We start from the raw sequence: 23,217 nt of genomic DNA, 5'->3' as shown, positions 1-23,217 counted from the left end.
TTTCCATGAATGTTTGTGTTCAAATGCATCAGAGAATAATTAAATGTTATGTTACTTTCATTGGTGATCTTGCTTAATATCTAAAACAGAAGATATAAATTGGTTAACTCTTCTGTAAAGTTACTCAAACTTAACCTGTAGGTACATCATCATCTCTACATTCCAGATGGCAAAAAAAATGTTGCTCTAAATTCCATCATCCAGAAGAAATATTTCCCCATCGTTCGGCGAAGATTTTATTTATATAAAGAAGCTGATGTTTTGATGAATGTGCCTTATGAATATATGGTCTTCCTTTAATTGATGAAAGTCAATAAAAATATCAGACACACATCTGAATGAAGAAATTTCTTTTAAATCAACATGGTATGATATTATGAAATAGGAAAAAAATTCATTTCTATGAATATATTTGTGTTGCTATTTTCAGAGAATAATTTAATGCTATGCTTCTTTCATCTGAGATTTTGCTTAATATCTAAATCAAGAGGTGACAATTGCCTGCCGCTTTGTAAAGTTATCCAAGCTTAATTAACCTGTAAAACAATCATCTCCTCTATATTCCAGACAGGAAAGACTTCAAATTGTTGCTGTTAATTCCATCGTCCAGAAGAAATATTTTGCTGTTGTTTTTCACAGATTTCCTTTATAAGATGGGTTTGATGTATTGATGAATGCTCCTTATAAATATATCATCTTCCTTTGGTTGATGGGAGCTGATAGAATATCAGAGGCACATCTGAATGAAGTAATTTCTTTCATATCAACAGGATGTTATATTCTAAAATAGAAAAAAAAAGAAGCAGTGAGATAAAGAGAATCATTAAACGACATAGTAATTCAACATTGCAAATCTTACAACATCAACACTGTCGTCCATTTAATGTCTATGTTTGCAGGGGTCAGAATCCATTGAGGCATTGAAACTTTTACAACATTCTGTATAGAGATTTCTCTATTGTTCTGCCGTGGGAAAAATTTTGGTGAAGGGTTCATTAAAATTTTGGCTATGGTGGATCCAATCTACTTCATGCGTGCAAGATTCACTGCAAATATATTTGTATACACACACACATATACATACAAGTATTAAGAGAGGGACCACATGTGGTCACTCTAACGCTAGAAATAGATCCGCAAAGGGAATCCACCACTAAAGAATTGTTCTCAAGCATTAATTCAACACGCCAAGAATGTAAGCGGGCAGGACAAATGAAAAATAACGAAAAAATGGATTAACTCTATACAATTGTTTCATCGTTAATAGATTGTGTAATTTTACTTACAAATCATTTTCGAATCATCGGTAGAGTATATCAAAAACATAATTTGCTGAACCAAACGCCAAAATCTATACGAAATTGATGTTATTAATTAATATTCAATTTCTTTCACCCTTACACACACACACATATATGTATACATAATAATACATATATATGCATAAATACATACGTATACGTACATACATGTTTGTTTATATTCGCGAGTGCCCGTTCTGCGTATTTTATTTTTTAGTATAAAATAGTTAAAAAAATAGATTAATCGTTGTAATTTTCTCCGGTACTATTTAAAAAGAGTGGTCCCGGTGCGCGCACTCGCGCTAGTTAGTCGTGACTAGTCGATCCTACAACGACTACCTACCAAAGTAAATAAAACACAAAATAAGTAATTTTTTGGTGATCCTTCAGTATAGGTACCGTGAGTGGCTTTGTTTACATTTCTGAAGATAACAGAAACCCTTTTCTCCCACCCCTAACACAAATCTTAACAAAAAACCCCATATATATAAAAAAAAAAGACACTTTCTTGAAATGTATCTGGTACTTCCGGTACCTATACCGAAGTTACGCTCATTTTTTTAAAACAAAAATACAAAGTAAGGATCGACTAGTCACGACTAGCTAGCGCGCTCACCGGGACCGCTCTTCTTAAATAGTACCCTTATAAGTTTGTTTATATTCGCGAGTGCCCGTTCTCCGTATTTTATTTTTTAGTATAAAATATTTAAAAAATAGATCAATCTTTCTTATTTTCTCCATACTTTATGTATTCTGGATATATTTCCCATTTCCTAACTTTTTCTCACAAGTAAGCGTCATTATCCTGGAGAGGTGCGCGGTACTACTCGCGAACAGTGGTCCAGGTGCGCGCACTCACGCATCCGTGCAAGCTAGTCGTATGTAGTCGATCCTACGACTTTTTAACCCTAACCTTAGTTTGTTTACAAAAATAACGTATTTACTTAGTTTTAAAAATTGTAGGATCGACTACTTACGACTAGCAAGCGCGAGTGCTCGCACCGGGACCACTGTTCGCTAGTAGTACCTTATCATTATTGGTATTATCATCATCATTAAAGCCTTAAAATAAATCTTTGTAAACTTACCGTATTCAGATACAAACAACGAGTCAGTGATCGTTAATTAAGCACCTTAATTAATTAATTAAGGAAAGTTATATCCCTTTATATGGTTATAGTTCTTCAATTTTCTATGACTGGTTCGTTTCGTTCCGGTGTCTTCTTTGTCCCATTCTGTCAACGGTTTTACCTTGAAGGTAATATAGAATATATACACTCACATATTCTAATCTACGACCGTTTCCAGCGCACGAACTGGACCCCGTCGCAGACACCGAAAGAAAGAAGGCATCTTTGACTTATATCTTCCTGATGTGACGTCAGGCCGTTGCACTTCCGATCCGTTTCTGACGTCATTTTCTCTCCTGTCCAATCATTGTCCTTCCTTCACACTTCTCTCTCATCTAAAGAACAATGCTTGGATACCTTTTGGGGATCTTTTCGGTTTGACCGGCAGTTTTTAAAAATAATTTCCACGTAACTAAACACTTTTAAACTTCGTATACTGGTAGAATATGTTTATAAAACATCTTTTTCTCTTGGCTTTATTGAGAAAATTCTATAGTTTGTAAGATATTTGGGATCTTTTCGGTTTGACCGGCAGTTTTTTAAAAGAATGTCCACGTGTTAGGGTTAGAAGTGGGGGAGAAAAGGCTTTCTGTTATCTTCGCAAATGTAAACAAAGTCACGTGTGTATTTATATATCAAAGCATCGCCTTATTATTTACCTTGTGTAAAAAAAAAGGGTCTTTTCGGTTTGACCGGAAGTTTTTGTAGCGGTGTCATATGTAATTGTCACCCATAATTATGACCCTAGGATCGATCTATTGCATTTCAATATGTGTTAAGGTTAGGGGTGGGGGAAGGGTATCATTTTTTCTTCTAAAATGTAAATAAACCCAATCTGTTTCTTAAACGAGGGACATATTCATAAGGCACATAATGTTTTTTTTTAACTCAATAGACATCATTGATTGGTTGAAAGTGCAGAAAAAAACAACAAAGATGTTACAAACTACAGAATTTTCTCAATAAAGCCAAAGAAAAAGATGCTTTATAAATACATTCTATCTGTATATGAAGTTTAAAATTTTTTTAGTTACCTAGAAATTTAAAAACCTGCCGTTCAAACCGAAAAGATCCCCATTATTCCCAGAGAACAGTTGTCAAACCAGATGGCTGCACCAGGCTCCAATCTGATCTGGTAGAGTTTCTACAGCTTGTTGGTGTTAGGAAGGGCATCCAGCTGTAGAAACTCTGCCAGATCAGATTGGAGCCTGGTGCTGCCATCTGTTCTCTGGGAATAATGGGGATCTTTTCGGTTTGAACTGCAGGTTTTTAAATTTCTAGGTAACTAAAAAAATTTTAAACTTCATATACAGATAGAATGTATTTATAAAGCATCTTTTTCTTTGGCTTTATTGAGAAAATTCTGTAGTTTGTAACATCTTTGTTGTTTTTTTCTGCACTTTCAACCAATCGATGATGTCTATTGAGGTGAAAAAAACATTATGTGCCTTATGAATATGTCCCTCGTTTAAGAAACAGATTGGGTTTATTTACATTTTAGAATAAAAAATGATACCCTTCCCCCACCCCTAACCTTAACACATATTGAAATGCAATAGATCGATCCTAGGGTCATAATTATGGGTGACAATTACATATGACACCGCTACAAAAACGAGGGACATAGTCATAAGGCACGTGTTTTTTTACCTCAATAGACGTCATTGATTGGTTGAAATTGCAGAAAAAAAACAACAAATATGTTACAAACTACAGAATTTTCTCAATAAAGCCAAGGAAAAAGATGCTTTATAAATACATTCTATCTGTATACGAAGTTTAAAATTGTTTTAGTTTTACTAGAAATTTAAAAACCTGCCGTTCAAACCGGAAAGATCCCCATTATTCCCAAAGAACAGATGGCAGCACCAGGCTCCAATCTGATCTGGTAGAGTTTCTACAGCTGGTTGGTGTTAGGAAGGGCATCCAGCTGTAGAAATTCTGCCAGATCAGATTGGAGCCTGGTGCTGCCTCCTGGTTCGCCAGTCCTCAATCAAATCGTGCAACCCATGCTAGAATGGAAATCGGACGTTAAACGATGATGATGATGATGATCACAGTGATCTATTTTCTCTCATGTATAATTAAGTTGCTACTTTGAGAGAACCGTCAGTGGATGGAATGTAGTGTAGTGTGTTCGACATTCGAAGGTTGATTAATTCTTCCAATGACAACGGGGAGGGAAAAGATGGCCCCGCTCCCAACATAATGCACAATTACGAAAGGAAATAGAGAAGCGCTGGGATTTTTACCTTTTCACCTACAGGTTTAAAAGATAATTCTTAAATCGGCAGAAAATTAGGAAGATTCATCCATTTTTTAAAAGTATTTTATACTAACAAATAAAATATGGAGAACGGGCACTCGCGAATATAAAGAGATCATGTCGTGTAGCCAGCTGTAGATGTCTCCTTAGGCTGAATTACATCAACATTTCTGTATATATAAATGGCCAAATGTCTGTCTGTGTGTGCCTGTCCTTTATACAAATCCACAATGTTTCAGTTAGAGGGCTCGCACTTTCTATGGTCATTCAAAACCGTCCAAGAGTGGTCGTGCACATCTTCACATTTCCCCAGTCACCCCGCAAAGCCATTAAAAAATCAAGAGAACAAGGATCTCTGAACAAATAACAATATTTATTTTTCTGTCTGTACAAGCGTTACATCTCTGGACAATCAGTAGCTAGGTCGCCTTGGTGCGGAAACAGCAGAGACAGTTTAATCACGATTGTGAAGGCATACTTCACAGATTCGCTGAAGTCATGGATCGCCTTTAGAATTCCAGCCACACGGAGCTGGTGAAGTTGTGTCCGGCTTGGTTGGAAGCAGGGGCGAAGAGAGAGGACAGCGGTCAAGCCTAGCTGATGCTGATGACTGCACATGTGCATAAGGGGCTTCCGGCAGGCTCTTACCCATGGGCATGCGTGGATGAAAATCCTAAAATGGTGTCTGGGACCAGGCGTCACTATAAGGTTACCCCTTGAGAGCGGAGCATGGAAATAGAAAGATTGCAGTGGCACCAGAAGTAAGATGGCTACCGATTACCCAGAAGATGTGGCAGAAAATATGACAACTCAAAAGAAAATGTAATCACAATATACATATAGGCGCAGGAGTGGCTGTGTGGTAAGTAGCTTCCTTACCAACCACATTGTTCCAGGTTCAGTCCCACTGCGTTGCACCTTGGGTGAGTATCTTCTACTATAGCCTCAGGCCGACCAATGCCTTGTGAGTAGATTTGGTAGACGGAAACTGAAAGAAGCCTGTTGTATAGATGTATATATATGCATGTGTTTGTGTTTGTCCCCCTAGCATTGCTTGACAATCGATGCTGGTGTGTCTATGTCCCCGTCACTTAGCAGTTCGGCAAAAGAGACCGATAGAATAAGTACTAGGCTTACAAAAGAATAAGTCCCGGGTTCGAGATGCTCTATTAAAGGCGGTGCTCCAGCATGGCCGCAGTCAAACGACTGAAACAAGTAAAAGAGAAAGAGAAAGAGAGAATAAGCATGCACAAAAAATTTTATTTTTACAAAATGTTTAATAACAAAACATTGGAAATGTCCAGTACACAAAAGAACAGCTGTCTGTCACAGGAAACAATAGAGAATCCTCCTCATCATCATTGTATAACATCTGTTTTCCCTGCTAGCATGGGTTGGACGGTTGACTGGGGTCTGGGAAGCCAGGAGGCTGCATCAGGTTGCAGTCTGATCTGGCAGTGTTTCTACAGCTGGATGCCCTTCCTAAACGCCAACCACTCTGTGAGTGCAGTGGATGCTTTCTATGTGCCACCGGCACAGGGGCCAGGGGAGTCTGGCATCGGCCACGATCGGTCGGTGCTTCTTACGTGCCACCGGCACGGAAGCCAGTTGAGGCGGTGATGGCAACGGCCATGTTCGGATGGTGCTTTTTACGTGCCACCGGCACAGGGTCCAGGCTAGACTGGCAATGGCCACGATCGGATAGTGCGTTTTACGATCCACCAGCTCTGGTATCACAGCTACAATTTCCACTGATGTTGATTGATTTCGATTTTGATTCTGATTCTCACTTGCCTCAACAAGTCTTCACAAGTAGAGTTTTGTGTCCCAAGAAGGTAAGGTATGCATAAGTGGACTGGCTACATCCCAGTTAGAGGCCATGGGTTGTGGTCTCACTTGTCCTGCCGGGTTGTAATATATTTTGATACTGATACTGTTAGACTTGTGTATGAATACTCATATGTGTACTTAAGTGGCCTTTTTGAGAGAATGACTCACCACAAATATCACAATGATATGGTCTTTCACCTGTATGAATACGTTTGTGCTTAGGCAAGTCACTACCGTGAGAGAATGATTTATCACAGATATCACAATGATATGGCTTCTCTCCTGTATGAATATGTTTGTGACTGATTAAATTGCTATTAAGAGAGAATGATTTACCACAGATATCACCCTGATATGTTTTTTCCCCAGTATGAATACGTCTGTGACCAGACAAATGTCTGCTTCTAGAAAATGATTTACCACAGATATTACAATGATGGGGCTTTTCTCCTGTATGTGTACGTTTGTGTTTATTTAAGTCACCACTGGTAGAGAATGATTTACAACAGATGTCACACTGATATGGTTTTTCCCCAGTATGAATACGTATATGACTAGTCAAAGAACTATTTGTAGTGAATGATTTACCACAGATATCACAATGGTATGGCTTCTCTCCTGTATGGATAAGTTTGTGATCAGTTAAATTGTAATTTCTAGAAAATGATTCACCACAGATATCACAATGGTATGGCTTTTCCCCAGTATGAATACGTTTGTGACGAGTTAAAGTGCTATTTTCAGAAAATGATTTACCACAGATATCACACTGATATGGTTTGTCTCCTGTATGAGTACGTTTGTGTCTAGGTAAATCAGCAGTTCCAGAGAATGATTTACCACAGATATCACACTGATATGGTTTCTCTCCTGTATGAGTATGTTTGTGTCTAGGTAAATCAGCTCTTCGAGGAAATGATTTACCACAGATATCACACTGATGCGGCTTTTCCCCAGTATGAATAAATTTGTGATGAGTTAAAGTGCTATTTTCAGAAAATGATTTACCACAGATATCACACTGATATGGTTTCTCTCCTGTATGAGTACGTTTGTGTCCAGGTAACTCAGCTCTTTGAGAAAATGATTTACCACAGATATCACACTGATATGGTTTCTCTCCTGTATGAGTACGTTTGTGTTTAGGTAAGTCAGCACTTCGAGAAAATGATTTACCACAGATATCACACTGATGCGGCTTTTCCCCAGTATGAATAAATTTGTGATGAGTTAAACTGCTATTTTGAGAAAATGATTTACTACAGATATCACACTGATATGGTTTTTCCCCAGTATGAATACGTCTGTGCCTTCTTAGATTACAACTTTGAGAGAATGACTTGCCACAGATATCACAGTGATATGGTTTCTCTCTTTCATCAGAGATTTTTGCTTTAGTTGAATTATTCATTATGAGAGAATAATTTCGTTATACATATCACAATGATAGTATCTGTTTCATTTCTATGAATGTTTGTGTTCAAATGCATCAGAGAATAATTAAATGTTATGTTACTTTCATAGGTGATCTTGCTTAATATCTAAAACAGAAGATATAAATTGGTTAACTCTTTTGTAAAGTTACTCAAACTTAACCTGTAGGTTCATCATCATCTCTACATTCCAGATGGCAAAAAAAATGTTGCTCTTAATTCCATCATCCAGAAGAAATATTTCCCCATCGTTCGTCGAAGATTTTATTTATATAAAGAAGCTGATGTATTGATGAATGTGTCTTATGAATATATGGTCTTCCTTTAATTGATGAAAGTCAATCAAAATATCAGACACACCTCTGAATGAAGAAATTTCTTTTTAATCAACATGGTATGATATTATGAAATAGGAAAAAAATTCATTTCTATGAACATATTTGTGTTGCTATCTTCAGAGAATAATTTAATGCTATGCTCTTTCATCTGTGATTTTGCTTAATATCTAAATCAAGAGGTGACAATTGTCTACCCCTTTGTAAAGTTATCCAAGCTTAATTAACCTGTAAAACAATCATCTCCTCTATATTCCAGACAGCAAAGACTTCAAATTGTTGCTGTTAATTCCATCGTCCAGAAGAAATATTTTGCTGTTGTTTTTCACAGATTTCCTTTATAAGATGAGTTTGATGTATTGATGAATGCTCCTTATAAATATATCATCTTCCTTTGGTTGATGGGAGCTGATAAAATATCAGAGGCACATCTGAATGAAGTAATTTCTTTCATATCAACAGGATGTTATATTCTGAAATAGAAAAAAAAGAAGCAGTGAGATAAAGAGAATCATTAAACGACATAGTAATTCAACATTGCAAATCTTACAACATCAACACTGTCGTCCATTTAATGTCTATGTTTGCAGGGGTCAGAATCCATTGAGGCATTGAAACTTTTACAACATTCTGTATAGAGATTTCTCTATTGTTCTGCCGTGGGAAAAATTTTGGTGAAGGGTTAATTAAAATTTTGGCAAGGATGGATTCAATCTACTTCATGCGTGCAAGATTCACTACAAATATATTTGCATACACACACACACACACACACATATATATATATATATATGTATATATATATACAAGTATTAAGAGAGGGACCACATGTGGTCACTCTAACGCTAGAAATAGATCCGCAAAGGGAATCCACCACTAAAGAATTGTTCTCAAGCATTAATTCAACACGCCAAGAATGTAAGGGGGCAGGACAAATGAAAAATAACGAAAAAATGGATTAACTCTATACAATTGTTTCATAGTTAATAGATTGTGTAATTTTACTTACAAATCATTTTCGAATCATCGGTAGAGTATATCAAAAACATAATTTGCTGAACCAAACGCCAAAATCCATACGAAATTGATGTTATTAATTAATATTCAATTTCTTTCACCCTTACACACACACACATATATGTATACATAATAATACATATATATGCATAAATACATACGTATACGTACATACATGTTTGTTTATATTCGCGAGTGCCCGTTCTGCGTATTTCATTATTTAGTATAAAATAGTTAAAAAAATAGATTAATCGTTCTAATTTTCTCCGGTACTATTTAAAAAGAGTGGTCCCTGTGCGCGCACACGCCCTAGTTAGTCGTGACTAGTCGATCCTAGGACGACTGCCTAGCAAAGTAAATAAAACACAAAATAAATAATTTTTTTACACAAAGTAAATAATTTTTTAGCGATCCTTCGGTATAGGTACCGTGAGTGGTTTTGTTTACATTTCTGAAGATAACAGAAACCCTTTTCCCCCACCCCTAACACATATCTTAACCAAAACCCCCATATATATAAAAAAAAAAAGGCACTTTCTTGAAATGTATCTGGTACTTCCGATACCTATACCGAAGTTACGATCATTTTTTTAAAACAAAGTAAATAAAACAAAAATACAAAGTAAGGATCGACTAGTCACGACTAGCTAGCGCGCCCACCGGGACCTCTCTTCTTAAATAGTACCCTTATATGTTTGTTTATATTCGCGAGTGCCCGTTCTCCGTATTTTATTTTTTAGTATAAAATACTTAAAAAATAGATTAATCTTTCTAATTTTCTCCATACTTTATGTATTCTGGATATATTTCCCATTTCCTAACTTTTTCTCACAAGTAAGCGTCAATATCTTGGAGAGGTGCGCGGTACTACTAGCGAACAGTGGCCCCGGTGCGCGTACTCGCGCATCCGTGCTAGCTAGTCGTATGTAGTCGATCCTACGACTTTTTAACCCTAACCTTAGTTTGTTTATAAAAATAACGTATTTACTTAGTTTTAGAAATTGTAGGATCGGCTACTTACGACTAGCAAGCGCGGATACGCGAGTGCGCGCACCGGGACCACTGTTCGCAAGTCGTACCTTATCATTATTGCTATTATCATCATCATTACAGCCTTAAAATAAATCTTTGTCAACTTACCGTATTCAGAAAGAAACCACGAGGCAGCAATCGTTAATTAAGCACCTTAATTAATCAATTAAGGAAAGTTATATCCCTTTATATGGTTACAGTTCTTCAATTTTCTATGACTGGTTCGTTTCGTTCCGGTGTCTTCTTTGTCGCATTCTGTCAACGATTTTACCTTCAAGGTAATATAGAATATATACACTCACATATTCTAAACTACGACCGTTTCCAGCGCACGAACTGGACCCCGTCGCAGACACCGAAAGAAAGAAGGCATCTTTGACTTATATCTTCCTGATGTGACGTCAGGCCGTTGCACTTCCGATCCGTTTCTGACGTCATTTTCTCTCCTGTCCAATCATTGTCCTTCCTTCACACTTCTCTCTCATCTAAAGAACAATGCTTGGATACCTTTTGGGGATCTTTTCGGTTTGACCGGCAGTTTTTTAAAATAATTTCCACGTAACTAAACACTTTTAAACTTCGTATACTGGTAGAATGTGTTTATAAAACATCCTTTTCTGTTGGCTTTATTGAGAAAATTCTACTGTTGGTAAGATATTTGTTGTTTTTTTCTTCAATTAGTGCAATTTCAACCAATCACTGACGTCTATTGAGGTAAAAAACATTCTGTACCGTATGAATATGTCCCTCGTTTAAAAAATAGATTGGGTTTATTTACATTTCTGAAGGAAAAATATACCCTTCCCCCACCCCTAAAACATTGATATGCAATAGATCGATATTATGGGTGAAAATTTCAACAAATCAATGGCGTCTATTGAGGTGAAAACATTCTGTGCCGTATGAATATGTCCCTCGTTTAAGAAACAGATTTGGTTTATTTATATTTGTGAAAAAAAAATATACCCAACCCCTAAAACAGATTGAAATGCAATAGATTGAAACCAGGGTCGTAATTATGGGTGACAATTTCATATGGCACCACTCGAAAAAACTGCCGTTCAAACCGAAAAGATCCGTTTTCACTTCTATATGGTTACTTTAACATTGAAGGGTTCACATAATCCCATTATTTACTGGCAGGGTCACTAGCACGCCAGACAAAATGCTTCACAATATTTCGTTCATCAAGAGCTTTGTTGAGGGATCTTTTCCTTTCGAACGGCAGTTTTCAACACAATTTCTAGTTAACTAAACACTTTAAAATTTCGTTTACTGGGAGAATGTGTCAAAATAAAACATTTTTTTCTCTTGGCTTTCTTGAGAAAATTGTAATTTGTAAGTTGTCTCTGTTTGATCTGGCAGTGTTTCTACAGCTGGATGCCCTTCCTAACGCCAACCACTCCAGAAGTGTAGTGGGTGCTTTTTATGTGCCACCTGCACAGGTGCCAGGGGAGTTCGGCATCGGCCACGATCAGTTGGTGCTTTTAACGTGCTACCAGCACATTTTCTTAATTGTTGTCAGGTTCCCGCTTCGAAAAATAATTACTGTAACATAAAGAGGTTCACAGAATTCTATTATTCACATTATTATTATTAGTAGTAGTAGTAGTATTATCACTATTACAGCCTTAAAGTAAATCTTTATCAAAATACCGTATTCACAAATAAGCAACGAGTCAGTGAATCAGTAATTAAGCACCTTAATTAAGAATTTAATTGTTGAACCGGGGTTGAAATGTAGCAGAAGTTATTTCCCTTTACATGGTTGTCTTCTTTCAGTTCTCCAATAGGTGGCTCTACTGACTGGTGGGATTCGTTGTAGTTTCCTCTTTGTCCCTTTCTGTCAAGAACTTCACTTTCAAGGGTTTTCAAATTTTTACAAGATTCTTTCAATAAAGTGTACTCACACATTCGGATCTTTTCGGTTTGAACGGCAGTTTTTTCTTGCAGTGTCATATGAAATTGTCACCCATAATTATGACCCTAGTATCGATCTATTGCATTTAAATCTGTTTTAGGTTTAGGGGTGGGGGGAAGGCTATCTTTATTTCTCCACAAATGTAAATAAACCCAATCTGTTTCTTAAACGAGGGACATATTCATAAGGCACAGAATGTTTTTCACCGCAATGGACGTCCTAAGGGCATACAGCCAAAGAAAGCAAGCAAAATCTGAGTGGAACCTGGAGCAGCACTCTGGCTTGCCAGCTCAGGTCACAATTTCCCACCCAGGCATGCAAAGGAAATGGACACTGAAGAAGAAGAAAAAGAAGAAGGAGAAGAAGAAGAAGAAGAAAAAGGAGAAGATGAAGAAGACGGAGAAGGAGGAGAAGAAAGAGGGGGAGAAGAAGAAGAAAAAGAAAAAGAAGGAGGATGAGGCGGAGAACAAGAAGAAGAAGGATGAGGATGATGATGATGAAAACACAACAAAGACAAAATCAATGTCACTTAAAACTTTTATTCCTTATTCCCATTCCTTTATTCTCTCATAACAAATTCCTCAAAAATCCAGCACAATCCTCTTCAGAAACCAAAGTCATCTCTGTGTTGATATATTTAGATATATAAATGATATTGAAGTTGTGATTCATGAATTTCATGTTGACATCCAGGAAACTGAAGTTGATAATGTCAAGCTTGAAGAGGAATGAACCCTGTCTTTTAGCAGACAAAATATTCATAATTCTTGTCATCATCATCATTTAGCATCCGCTTTCCATGCTAGCATGGGTTGGACAGTCCAACTGGAGTCTGGGAAGCCAGAAGGCTGCACCTGGCCCAGTCTGATCTGGTAATGTTTCTATGGCTGGATGCCCTTCCTAACGCCAACCACTCCGTGAGTGTAGTGGGTGCTTTTTATGTGCCACCGGACACAGGTGCCAGATGGGGCTGGCAAACAGCTACGGTCGGCCGGTGCTTTTTACGTGCCACTGGCATGGGGGCCAGGCGGGACTGGCAACATCCACGATCGGATGGTGCATTTTACATGCCACCAGCACTGGTATCACAGCTGCAATTTCCATTGATGTTGTTTGATTTCGATTTTGATTCTCACTTGCCTCAAAAGGTCTTCACAAGTAGAGTTTTGTGTCACAAGAAGATAAGGTATGCATAAGTGGACTGGCTACATCCCAGGTAGAGGCCATGGGTTGTGGTCTCACTTGTCCTGCCGGGTTGTAATAAATTTTGATATTGATACGATTACACCTGTGTATGAATACTCAGATGTGTACTTAATTGGCGTATTTGAGAGAATGACTCACCACAAATATCACAACGTTATGGTTTTTCACCTGTATGAATAGGTTTGTGACTGATTAAATTGCTATTATCAGAAAATGACTTACCAGAGATATCACAGTAATATGGTTTTTTCCCGAGTATGTATACGTTTGTGAACAGACAAATGATTACTTCTGGAGAATGATTTACCACAGATATCACAATGATATGGTGTTTCCCCAGTATGAATACGTCTGTGACGAGACAAATGACAACTTCTAGAGAATGATTTACCACAGATATCACAATGATATGGTTTTTCACCTGTATGAATACGTTTGTGCTCCTTTAATGAATAATGCTGGGAAAATGATTTACCACAGATATCACACTTATATGGTTTTTCCCCAGTATGAATACGTAGGTGTCTGGTTAAAGGGCTATTTTCAGAGAATGATTCACCACAGATATCACATTGATATGGTTTTTCCCCAGTATGAATACGTCTGTGACTAGTCAAATTATTATTTCTACTGAATGATTTACCACAGATATCACAATGGTATGGCTTCTCTCCTGTATGAATAAGTTTGTGATCAGTTAAATTGTTACTTCTAGAAAATGATTCACCACAGATATCACAATGGTATGGCTTTTCCCCAGTATGAATAAATTTGTGATGAGTTAAATTGCTATTTTCAGAAAATGATTTACCACAGATATCACACTGATATGGTTTCTCTCCTGTATGAGTACGTTTGTGTCTAGGTAAATCAGCTCTTTGAGAAAATGATTTACCACAGATATCACACTGATATGGTTTCTCTCCTGTATGAGTACGTTTGTGTTTAGGTAATTCAGCACTTCGAGAAAATGATTTACCACATATATCACACTGATATGGTTTCTCTCCTGTATGAGTAAGTTTGTGTCTAGGTAAATCAGATCTTTGAGAAAATGATTTACCACAGATATCACACTGATATGGTTTCTCTCCTGTATGAGTACGTTTGTGTTTAGGTAAGTCAGCACTTCGAGAAAATGATTTACCACAGATATCACACTGATGCGGCTTTTCCCCAGTATGAATAAATTTGTGATGAGTTAAAGAGCTTTTGTCAGAAAATGATTTACTACAGATATCACACTGATATGGTTTCTCTCCTGTATGAACACGTCTGTGCCTTCTTAGATTACAACTTTGAGAGAATGACTTACCACAGATATCACAGTGATATGGCTTCTCTCTTTTATCAGAGATTTTTGCTTTAGTTGAATTATTCATTATGAGAGAATAATTTCGTTATACGTATCACAATGATAGTATCTGTTTCATTTCCATGAATGTTTGTGTTCAAATGCATCAGAGAATAATTAAATGTTATGTTACTTTCATTGGTGATCTTGCTTAATATCTAAAACAGAAGATATAAATTGGTTAACTCTTCTGTAAAGTTACTCAAACTTAACCTGTAGGTTCATCATCATCTCTACATTCCAGATGGCAAAAAAAATGTTGCTCTAAATTCCATCATCCAGAAGAAATATTTCCCCATCGTTCGGCGAAGATTTTATTTATATAAAGAAGCTGATGTTTTGATGAATGTGCCTTATGAATATATGGTCTTCCTTTAATTGATGAAAGTCAATAAAAATATCAGACACACATCTGAATGAAGAAATTTCTTTTAAATCAACATGGTATGATATTATGAAATAGGAAAAAAATTCATTTCTATGAATATATTTGTGTTGCTATTTTCAGAGAATAATTTAATGCTATGCTTCTTTCATCTGAGATTTTGCTTAATATCTAAATCAAGAGGTGACAATTGTCTAACCCTTTGTAAAGTTATCCAAGCTTAATTAACCTGTAAAACAATCATCTCCTCTATATTCCAGACAGCAAAGACTTCAAATTGTTGCTGTTAATTCCATCGTCCAGAAGAAATATTTTGCTGTTGTTTTTCACAGATTTCCTTTATAAGATGAGTTTGATGTATTGATGAATGCTCCTTATAAATATATCATCTTCCTTTGGTTGATGGGAGCTGATAAAATATCAGAGGCACATCTGAATGAAGTAATTTCTTTCATATCAACAGGATGTTATATTCTGAAATAGAAAAAAAAAGAAGCAGTGAGATAAAGAGAATCATTAAACGACATAGTAATTCAACATTGCAAATCTTACAACATCAACACTGTCATCCATTTAATGTCTATGTTTGCAGGGGTCAGAATCCATTGAGGCATTGAAACTTTTACAACATTCTGTATAGAGATTTCTCTATTGTTCTGCCGTGGGAAAAATTTTTGTGAAGGGTTAAGTAAAATTTTGGCAAGGATGGATCCAATCTACTTTACGATTCACTACAAATATATTTGTATACACACACACACATATATATATATATATATACAAGTATTAAGAGAGGGACCACATGTGGTCACTCTAACGTTAGAAATAGATCCACAAAGGTCATCCACCACTAAAGAATTGTTCTCAAGCATTAATTCAACACGCCAAGAATGTAAGCGGGCAGGACAAATGAAAAATAACGAAAAAATGGATTAACTCTATACAATTGTTTCATCGTTAATAGATTGTGTAATTTTACTTACAAATCATTTTCGAATCATCGGTAGAGTATATCAAAAACATAATTTGCTGAACCAAACGCCAAAATCCATACGAAATTGATGTTATTAATTAATATTCAATTTCTTTCGCCCTTACACACACACATATATGTATACATAATAATACATATATATGCATAAATACATACGTATACGTACATACATGTTTGTTTATATTCGCGAGTGCCCGTTCTGCGTGTTTTATTTTTTAGTATAAAATAGTTAAAAAAATAGATTAATCGTTCTAATTTTCTCTGGTACTATTTAAAAAGTGTGGTCCCGGTGCGCGCACTCGCGCTAGTTAGTCGTGATTAGTCGATCCTACAACGACTACCTAGCAAAGTAAATAAAACACAAAATAAATAATTTTTTTACACAAAGTAAGTAATTTTTTGGCGATCCTTCGGTATAGGTACCGTGAGTGGCTTTGTTTACATTTCTGAAGATAACATAAACTCTTTTCTCCCTCCCCTAACACAACCCTTAACCATAACCCCCCATATATATATATATATAAAAAAGACACTTTCTTGAAATGTATCTGGTACTTCCGGTACCTATACCGAAGTTACGCTCATTTTTTTAAACAAAATAAATAAAACAAAAATACAAAGTAAGGATCGACTAGTCACGACACGCTAGCGCGCCCCACCGCGACCTCTCTTCTTAAATAGTACCCTTATATGTTTGTTTATATTCGCGAGTGCCCGCTCTCCGTATTTTATTTTTTAGTATAAAATATTTAAAAAATAGATTAATCTTTCTAATTTCCTCCATACTTTATGTATTCTGGATATATTTCCCATTTCCTAACTTTTTCTCACAAGTAAGCGTCATTATCTTGGAGGTGCGCGGTACTACTAGCGAACAGTGGTCCAGGTGCGCGCACTCGCGCATCCGTGCAAGCTAGTCGTATGTAGTCGATCCTACAACTTTCTAACTCTAACCTTAGTTTGTTTACAAAAATAACGTATTTACTTAGTTTTAAAAATTGTAGGATCGACTACTTACGACTAGCAGGCGAGGATACGCGAGTGCGCACACCGGGACCACTGTTCGCTAGTAGTACCCTGTCATTATTGGCATTACTATCATCATTACAGCCTTAAAATAAATCGTTGTCAACTTTCCGTATTCAGATACAAACGAGTCAGTGATTGTTAATTAATTAATTAAGGAAAGTTATATCCCTTTATATGATTATAGTTCTTCAATTTTCCATGACTGGTTCGTTTCGTTCCGGTGTCTTCTTTGTCCCATTCTGTCAACGATGTTACCTTAAAGGTAATATAGAATATATACACTCACATATTCTAATCTACGACCGTTTCCAGCGCACGAACTGGACCCCGTCGCAGACACCGAAAGAAAGAAGGCATCTTTGAGTTATATCTTCCTGATGTGACGTCAGGCCGTTGCACTTCCGATCCGTTTCTGACGTCATTTTCTCTCCTGTCCAATCATTGTCCTTCCTTCACACTTCTCTCTCATCTAAAGAACAAGGCTTGGATACCTTTTGGGGATCTTTTCGGTTTGACCGGCAGTTTTTTAAAATAATTTCCACGTAACTAAACACTTTTAAACTTCGTATACTGGTAGAATGTGTTTATAAAACATCTGTTTCTCTTGGCTTTATTGAGAAAATTCTATAGTTTGTAAGATATTTGGGATCTTTTCGGTTTGAACGGCAGTTTTTGCAAATAATTTCCACGTGTTTGGGTTAGGAGTGGGGAGAAAAGGCTTTCTGTTATCTTCACAAATGTAAACAAAGTCACGTGTGTACTTATATATCGAAGCATCGCCTTATTATTTACTTTGTGTAAAAAAAAGGATCTTTTCGGTTTGACCGGCAGTTTTTTAAAAATAATTTCCACGTGTTTGGGTTAGAAGTGGGGAGAAAAGGCTTTCTGTTATCTTCACAAATGTAAACAAAAATCTTTTCGGTTTGACGGGCAGTTTTTTGTAGCAGTGTCATATGAACTTGTCACCCATAATTATAACCCTAGTATCGATCTATTGCATTTGAATCTGTGTTAGGGTTAGGGGTGGGGAAAGGGTATATTTTTTCCTTCAAAAATGTAAATAATCCCAATCTGTTTCTTAAACGAGGGACATAGTCATAAGGCACATACTGTTTCTTTGACCTCAATAGACGTCATTGATTGGTTGAAATTGCAGAAAAAAAAACAACAAATATGTTACAAACTACAGAATTTTCTCAATAAAGCCAAGGAAAAGGATGCTTTATAAATACATTCTATCTGTATACGAAGTTAAAATTTTTTTAGTTCCATAGAAATTTAAAAACCTGCCGTTGAAACCGAAAAGATCCACATTATTCTAAGAGAACAGTTGGCGAACCAGATGGCTGCACCAGGCTCCAATCTGATCTGGCAGAGTTTCTACAGCTTGTTGGTGTTAGGAAGGGCATCCAGCTGTAGAAACTCTGCCAGATCAGATTGGAGCCTGGTGCTGCCTCCTGGTTCGCCAGTCCTCAATGAAATCGTGCAACCCATGCTACAATGGAAATCGGACGTTAAACGATGATGATGATGATGATCACAGTGATCTATTTTCTCTCATGTATAATTAAGTTGCTACTTTGAGAGAACCGTCAGTGGATGGAATGTAGTGTCGCGTGTTCGATATTCGAAGGTTGATTAATTCTTCCAATGACAACGGGGAGGGAAAAGATGTCGCCGCTCCCAACATAATGCACAATTACGAAAGGAAATAGAGAAGCGCTGGGATTTTTACCTTTTGACCTACAGATTTAAAAGATAATTCTTAAATCTGCTGAAAATTAGGAAGATTCATCCATTTTTTAAAAGTATTTTATACTAACAAATAAAATATGAAGAACGGGCACTCGCGAATATAAACAGATCATGTCGTGTAGCCAGCTGTAGATGTCTCCTTAGGCTGAATTACATCAACATCTCTCTATATATAAATGGCCAAATGTCTGTCTGTGTGTGCGTGTCCTTTATACAAATCCACAGTTTCTCAGTTAGAGGGCTCGCATTTTCTATGGTCATTCAAAACCGTCCAAGGGTGGTCGTGCACATCTTTACATTTCCCCAGTTACACCGCAAAGCCATTAAATATATATATAAACGGAAAAATATCTGTCTGTGCGTGTGTCCTTTATACAAATCGACAATTTTTCAGTTCGTGGGCTCGCACTTTCTATGGTCATTCCAAACCGTCAAAGGGAGGTCGTGCACATCTTTACATTTCCCCAGTCACCCCACCAAGCCATAACAAAATCAATAGAACAAGGATCTCTGAACAAATAACAATATTTATTCTTCTGTCTGTACAAGCGTTACATCTCTGGACAATCAGTAGCTAGGTCGCCTTGGTGCGGAAACAGCAGAGATAGTTTAATCACGATTGTGAAGGCATACTTCTCAGATTCGCTGAAGTCATGGATCGCCTTCAGAATTCCAGCCACACGGAGCTGGTCAAGTTGCGTCTGGCTTGGTTGGAAGCAGGGGCGAAGAGAGAGAGAGGACAGCGGTCAAGCCTAGCTGATGCTGATGACTGCACATGTGCATAAGGGGCTTCCGGCAGGCTCTTACCCCTGCGCATGCGTGGATGAAAATCCTAAAATGGTGTCTGGGACCAGGCGTCACTATAAGGTTACCCCATGAGAGCGGAGCATGGAAATAGAAAGATTGGAGTGGCACCAGAAATAAGATGGCTACCGATTACCCAGAAGATGTGGCACAAAATATGTCAACACAAAAGAAAATGTAATCACAATATAGATATAGGCGCAGGAGTGGCTGTGTGGTAAGTAGCTTGCTTACCAACCACATGGTTCCAGATTCAGTCCAACTGCGTGGCACCTTGGGTAAGTGTCTTCTACTATAGCCTCATGCCGACCAAAGCCTTGTGAGTGGATTTTGTAGACAGAAACTGAAAGAAGCCTGTTGTATAGATGTATATATATGCATGTGTTTGTGTTTGTCCCCCTAGCATTGCTTGATAATCGATGCTGGTGAGTCTATGTCCCCGTCACTTAGCAGTTCTGCAAAAGAGACCGATAGAATAAGTACTGGGCTTACAAAAGAATAAGTCCCGGGGTCGAGATGCTCTATTAAAGGCGGAGCTCCAGCATGGCCGCAGTCAAACGACTGAAACAAGTATAAGAGAAAGAGAGAATAAGCAAGCACAAAAAATTTTATTTTTACAAAATGTTTAATAACAAAACATTGGAAATGTCCAGTACACAAAAGAACAGCTGTCTTTCACAGGAAACAATGGAGAATCCTCCTCATCATCATTGTATAACATCTGTTTTCCCTGCTAGCATGGGTTGGACGGTTGACTGGGGTCTGGGAAGCCAGGAGGCTGAACCAGGTTGCAGTCTGGTCTGGCAGTGTTTCTACAGCTGGATGCCCTTCTTAAACGCCAACCACTCTGTGAGTGCAGTGGGTGCTTTTTACATGCCACCGGCACAGGGGCCAGGGGGGGGCTAGCATCGACCACGATCAGTCGATTCTTTTTACGTGCCACCGGCACGGAAGCCAGTTCGGACGGTGATGGCAACGGCCACGTTCGGATGGTGCTTATTACATGCCACTGGCACAGGTGCCAGAGGAAGCTGGCAGCGGCCACGATCGGTTGGTGCTTTTTATGTGCCACCAGCACTGGTATCACAGCTACAATTTCTATTGATGTTGATTGATTTCGATTTGGAATCTGATTCTCACTTGCCGCAACAGGTCTTCACAAGTAGAGTTTTGTGTCCCTAGAAGGAAAGCTATGCATAAGTGGACTGGCTACATCCCAGGTAGAGGCCATGGGTTATGGTCTCACTTGTCCTGCCGGGTTGTAATAAATTTTGATATTGATACGATTACGCCTGTGTATGAATACTCAGATGTGAACTTAAGTGGCGTTTTTGAGAGAATGACTCACCACAAATATCACAATGATATGGTTTTTCCCCAATATGAATACGTTTATGTTTGTGGAAATAACTACTGCGAGAAAATGATTTACCACAGATATCACAATGATATGGCTTCTCTCCTGTATGAATACGTTTGTGGATAGTCAAATTAATATTTTGAGAAAATGATTACCACAGATATCACATTGATATGGTTTTTCCCCCAGTATGAATACGTATATGTCTAGTCAAATGACTATTTATAGTGAATGATTTACCACAGATATCACAATGGTATGGCTTCTCTCCTGTATGAATACGTTTGTGATCAGTTAAAATGTTACTTCTAGAAATGATTTTACAATGACTTAACCACAGATATCACAATGATATGGTTTCTCCCTCCTGTATGAATACGTTTGTGACTGATTAAATGTACTTAGAAATGATTTACCACAGATATCACAATGATATGGTTTCTCTCCTGTATGAATACGTTTGTGCCCTTTTAAAGTTGGCTATTTACAGGAAAATGATTTACCACAGATATCACACTGATATGGCTTTTCTCCTGTATGAATATGTTTGTGTCTGGTTAAATGGCTATTACAAGAAAATGATTCACCACAGATATCACAGTGATATTCTGTTTCTCTCCTGTATGAATACGTTGTGTTAGGTAATTCACTACTGTAAGAGAATGATTTACCACAGATATCACACTGATATGGCTTCTCACCTGTATGAATAGTTTTGTGCCCTTTTAAAGTAGAAGGCTGAGAAAATGATTTACCACAGATATTACAACAATATGGCTTCTCTCCTGTATGAATACAGGTGTCTGGTGAAATTGCTATTTTCAGAGAATGATTCACCACAGATATCGCAATGATAAGCTTCTCACCTGTATGAATACGTTTGTGACTTTTAAAGAAAAGGCTTAGAAAATGATTTGCCACAGATATCACACTGATATGGTTTTTCCCCAGTATGAATACGTATATGACTAGTCAAATCACTATTTCTAGTGAATGATTTACCACAGATATCACAATGATGGGGCTTTTCTCCTGTATGATACGTTTGTGTCTAGGTAATTCAGCACTTTGAGAAAATGATTTACCACAGATATCACACTGATATGGTTTCTCTCCTGTATGAGTATGTTTTGTTTAGTAAGTAAGCACTTTCAGAAAATGATTTACCACAGATATCACACTGATGCGGCTTTTCCCCCATAGAATAAATTTGTGACGAGTTAAAGTGCTGTTTCAGAAAATGATTTACCACAGATATCACACTGATATGGTTTTTCTCCAGTATGAACACGTCTGTGCCTTCTTAGATTACAACTTTGAGAGAATGATTACCACAGATATCACAGTGATATGGCTTTTCTCTTTTATCAGAGATTTTTGCGTAGTTGAATTATTCATTAATGAGAGATAATTTCGTTTATACATATCACAGTGATAGTTATGCTGTTTCCTTCTATGATATGTTTGTGTTCAAAGCCATAGAGATAATTAATGTTATGTTACCACAGATATCACAGTGATATGGCTTTTCTCTTTTATCAGAGATTTTTGCGTAGTTGAATTATTCATTAATGAGAGATAATTTCGTTTATACATATCACAGTGATAGTTATGCTGTTTCCTTCTATGATATGTTTGTGTTCAAAGCCATAGAGATAATTAATGTTATGTTACTGTTAACTCTTTCGTAAAGTTACTCAAACTTAACCTGTAGGTTCATCATCATCTCTACATTCAGATGGCAAAAAAAATGTTGCTCTTAATTCCATCATCCAGAAGAAATATTTCCCCCATCGTTCGTCGAAGATTTTTTTATATAAAGAAGCTGATGTTTGATGATGTGTGCCTTATGAATATATGGTCTTCCTTTATTGATGAAAGTCAATAAAAATATCAGACACACATCCCGAATGAAGAAATTTCTTTTAAATCAACATGGTATGATATTATCAAATAGGAAAAAAAATTCATTTCTATGAATATATTTGTGTTGCTATTTTCAGAGATTAATTTATGCTATGCTTCTTTCATCTGAGATTTTGCTTAATATCTAAATCAAGAGGTG

At 37.1% G+C, this 23,217-nt stretch overlaps 1 protein-coding gene across 1 annotated transcript; it reads right to left on the bottom strand.

Annotated features, from left to right (window-relative positions):
- Positions 1-414: 414 nt before the first annotated feature.
- On the bottom strand, positions 415-22,508 carry LOC115225170 (zinc finger protein 391-like). The gene is made up of 4 exons (XM_036514298.1): positions 22,320-22,508; positions 14,367-14,618; positions 7,116-7,451; positions 415-781 (listed from the first exon to the last, which is right to left on the bottom strand). Exons 1-4 carry the CDS (start codon positions 22,351-22,353, stop codon positions 759-761), a joined length of 645 nt encoding a protein of 214 aa, XP_036370191.1. The 5' UTR covers positions 22,354-22,508; the 3' UTR covers positions 415-758.
- Between the last annotated feature and the right edge of the window lie 709 nt (positions 22,509-23,217).

This window comes from Octopus sinensis, linkage group LG27, assembly GCF_006345805.1.
Source record: "Octopus sinensis linkage group LG27, ASM634580v1, whole genome shotgun sequence".
NCBI lineage: Eukaryota > Metazoa > Mollusca > Cephalopoda > Octopoda > Octopodidae > Octopus > Octopus sinensis.
Note: the sequence above shows the minus strand (reverse complement) of the source record. Positions and strands in the feature narration are given on the sequence as shown.

Excerpts from the sequence above, each read along its gene's own strand:
- LOC115225170 (XM_036514298.1), bottom strand. The coding sequence starts at position 22,353 with ATGGGGGAAAAGCCGCATCAGTGTGATATCTGTG. Across the intron at positions 14,619-22,319 it reads GCATCAGTGTGATATCTGTG|GTAAATCATTTTCTCGAAGT; the intron begins GTAAATCATTTT and ends GTGATATCTGTG. Across the intron at positions 7,452-14,366 it reads ATATCAGTGTGATATCTGTG|GTAAATCATTTCCTCGAAGA; the intron begins GTAAATCATTTT and ends GTGATATCTGTG.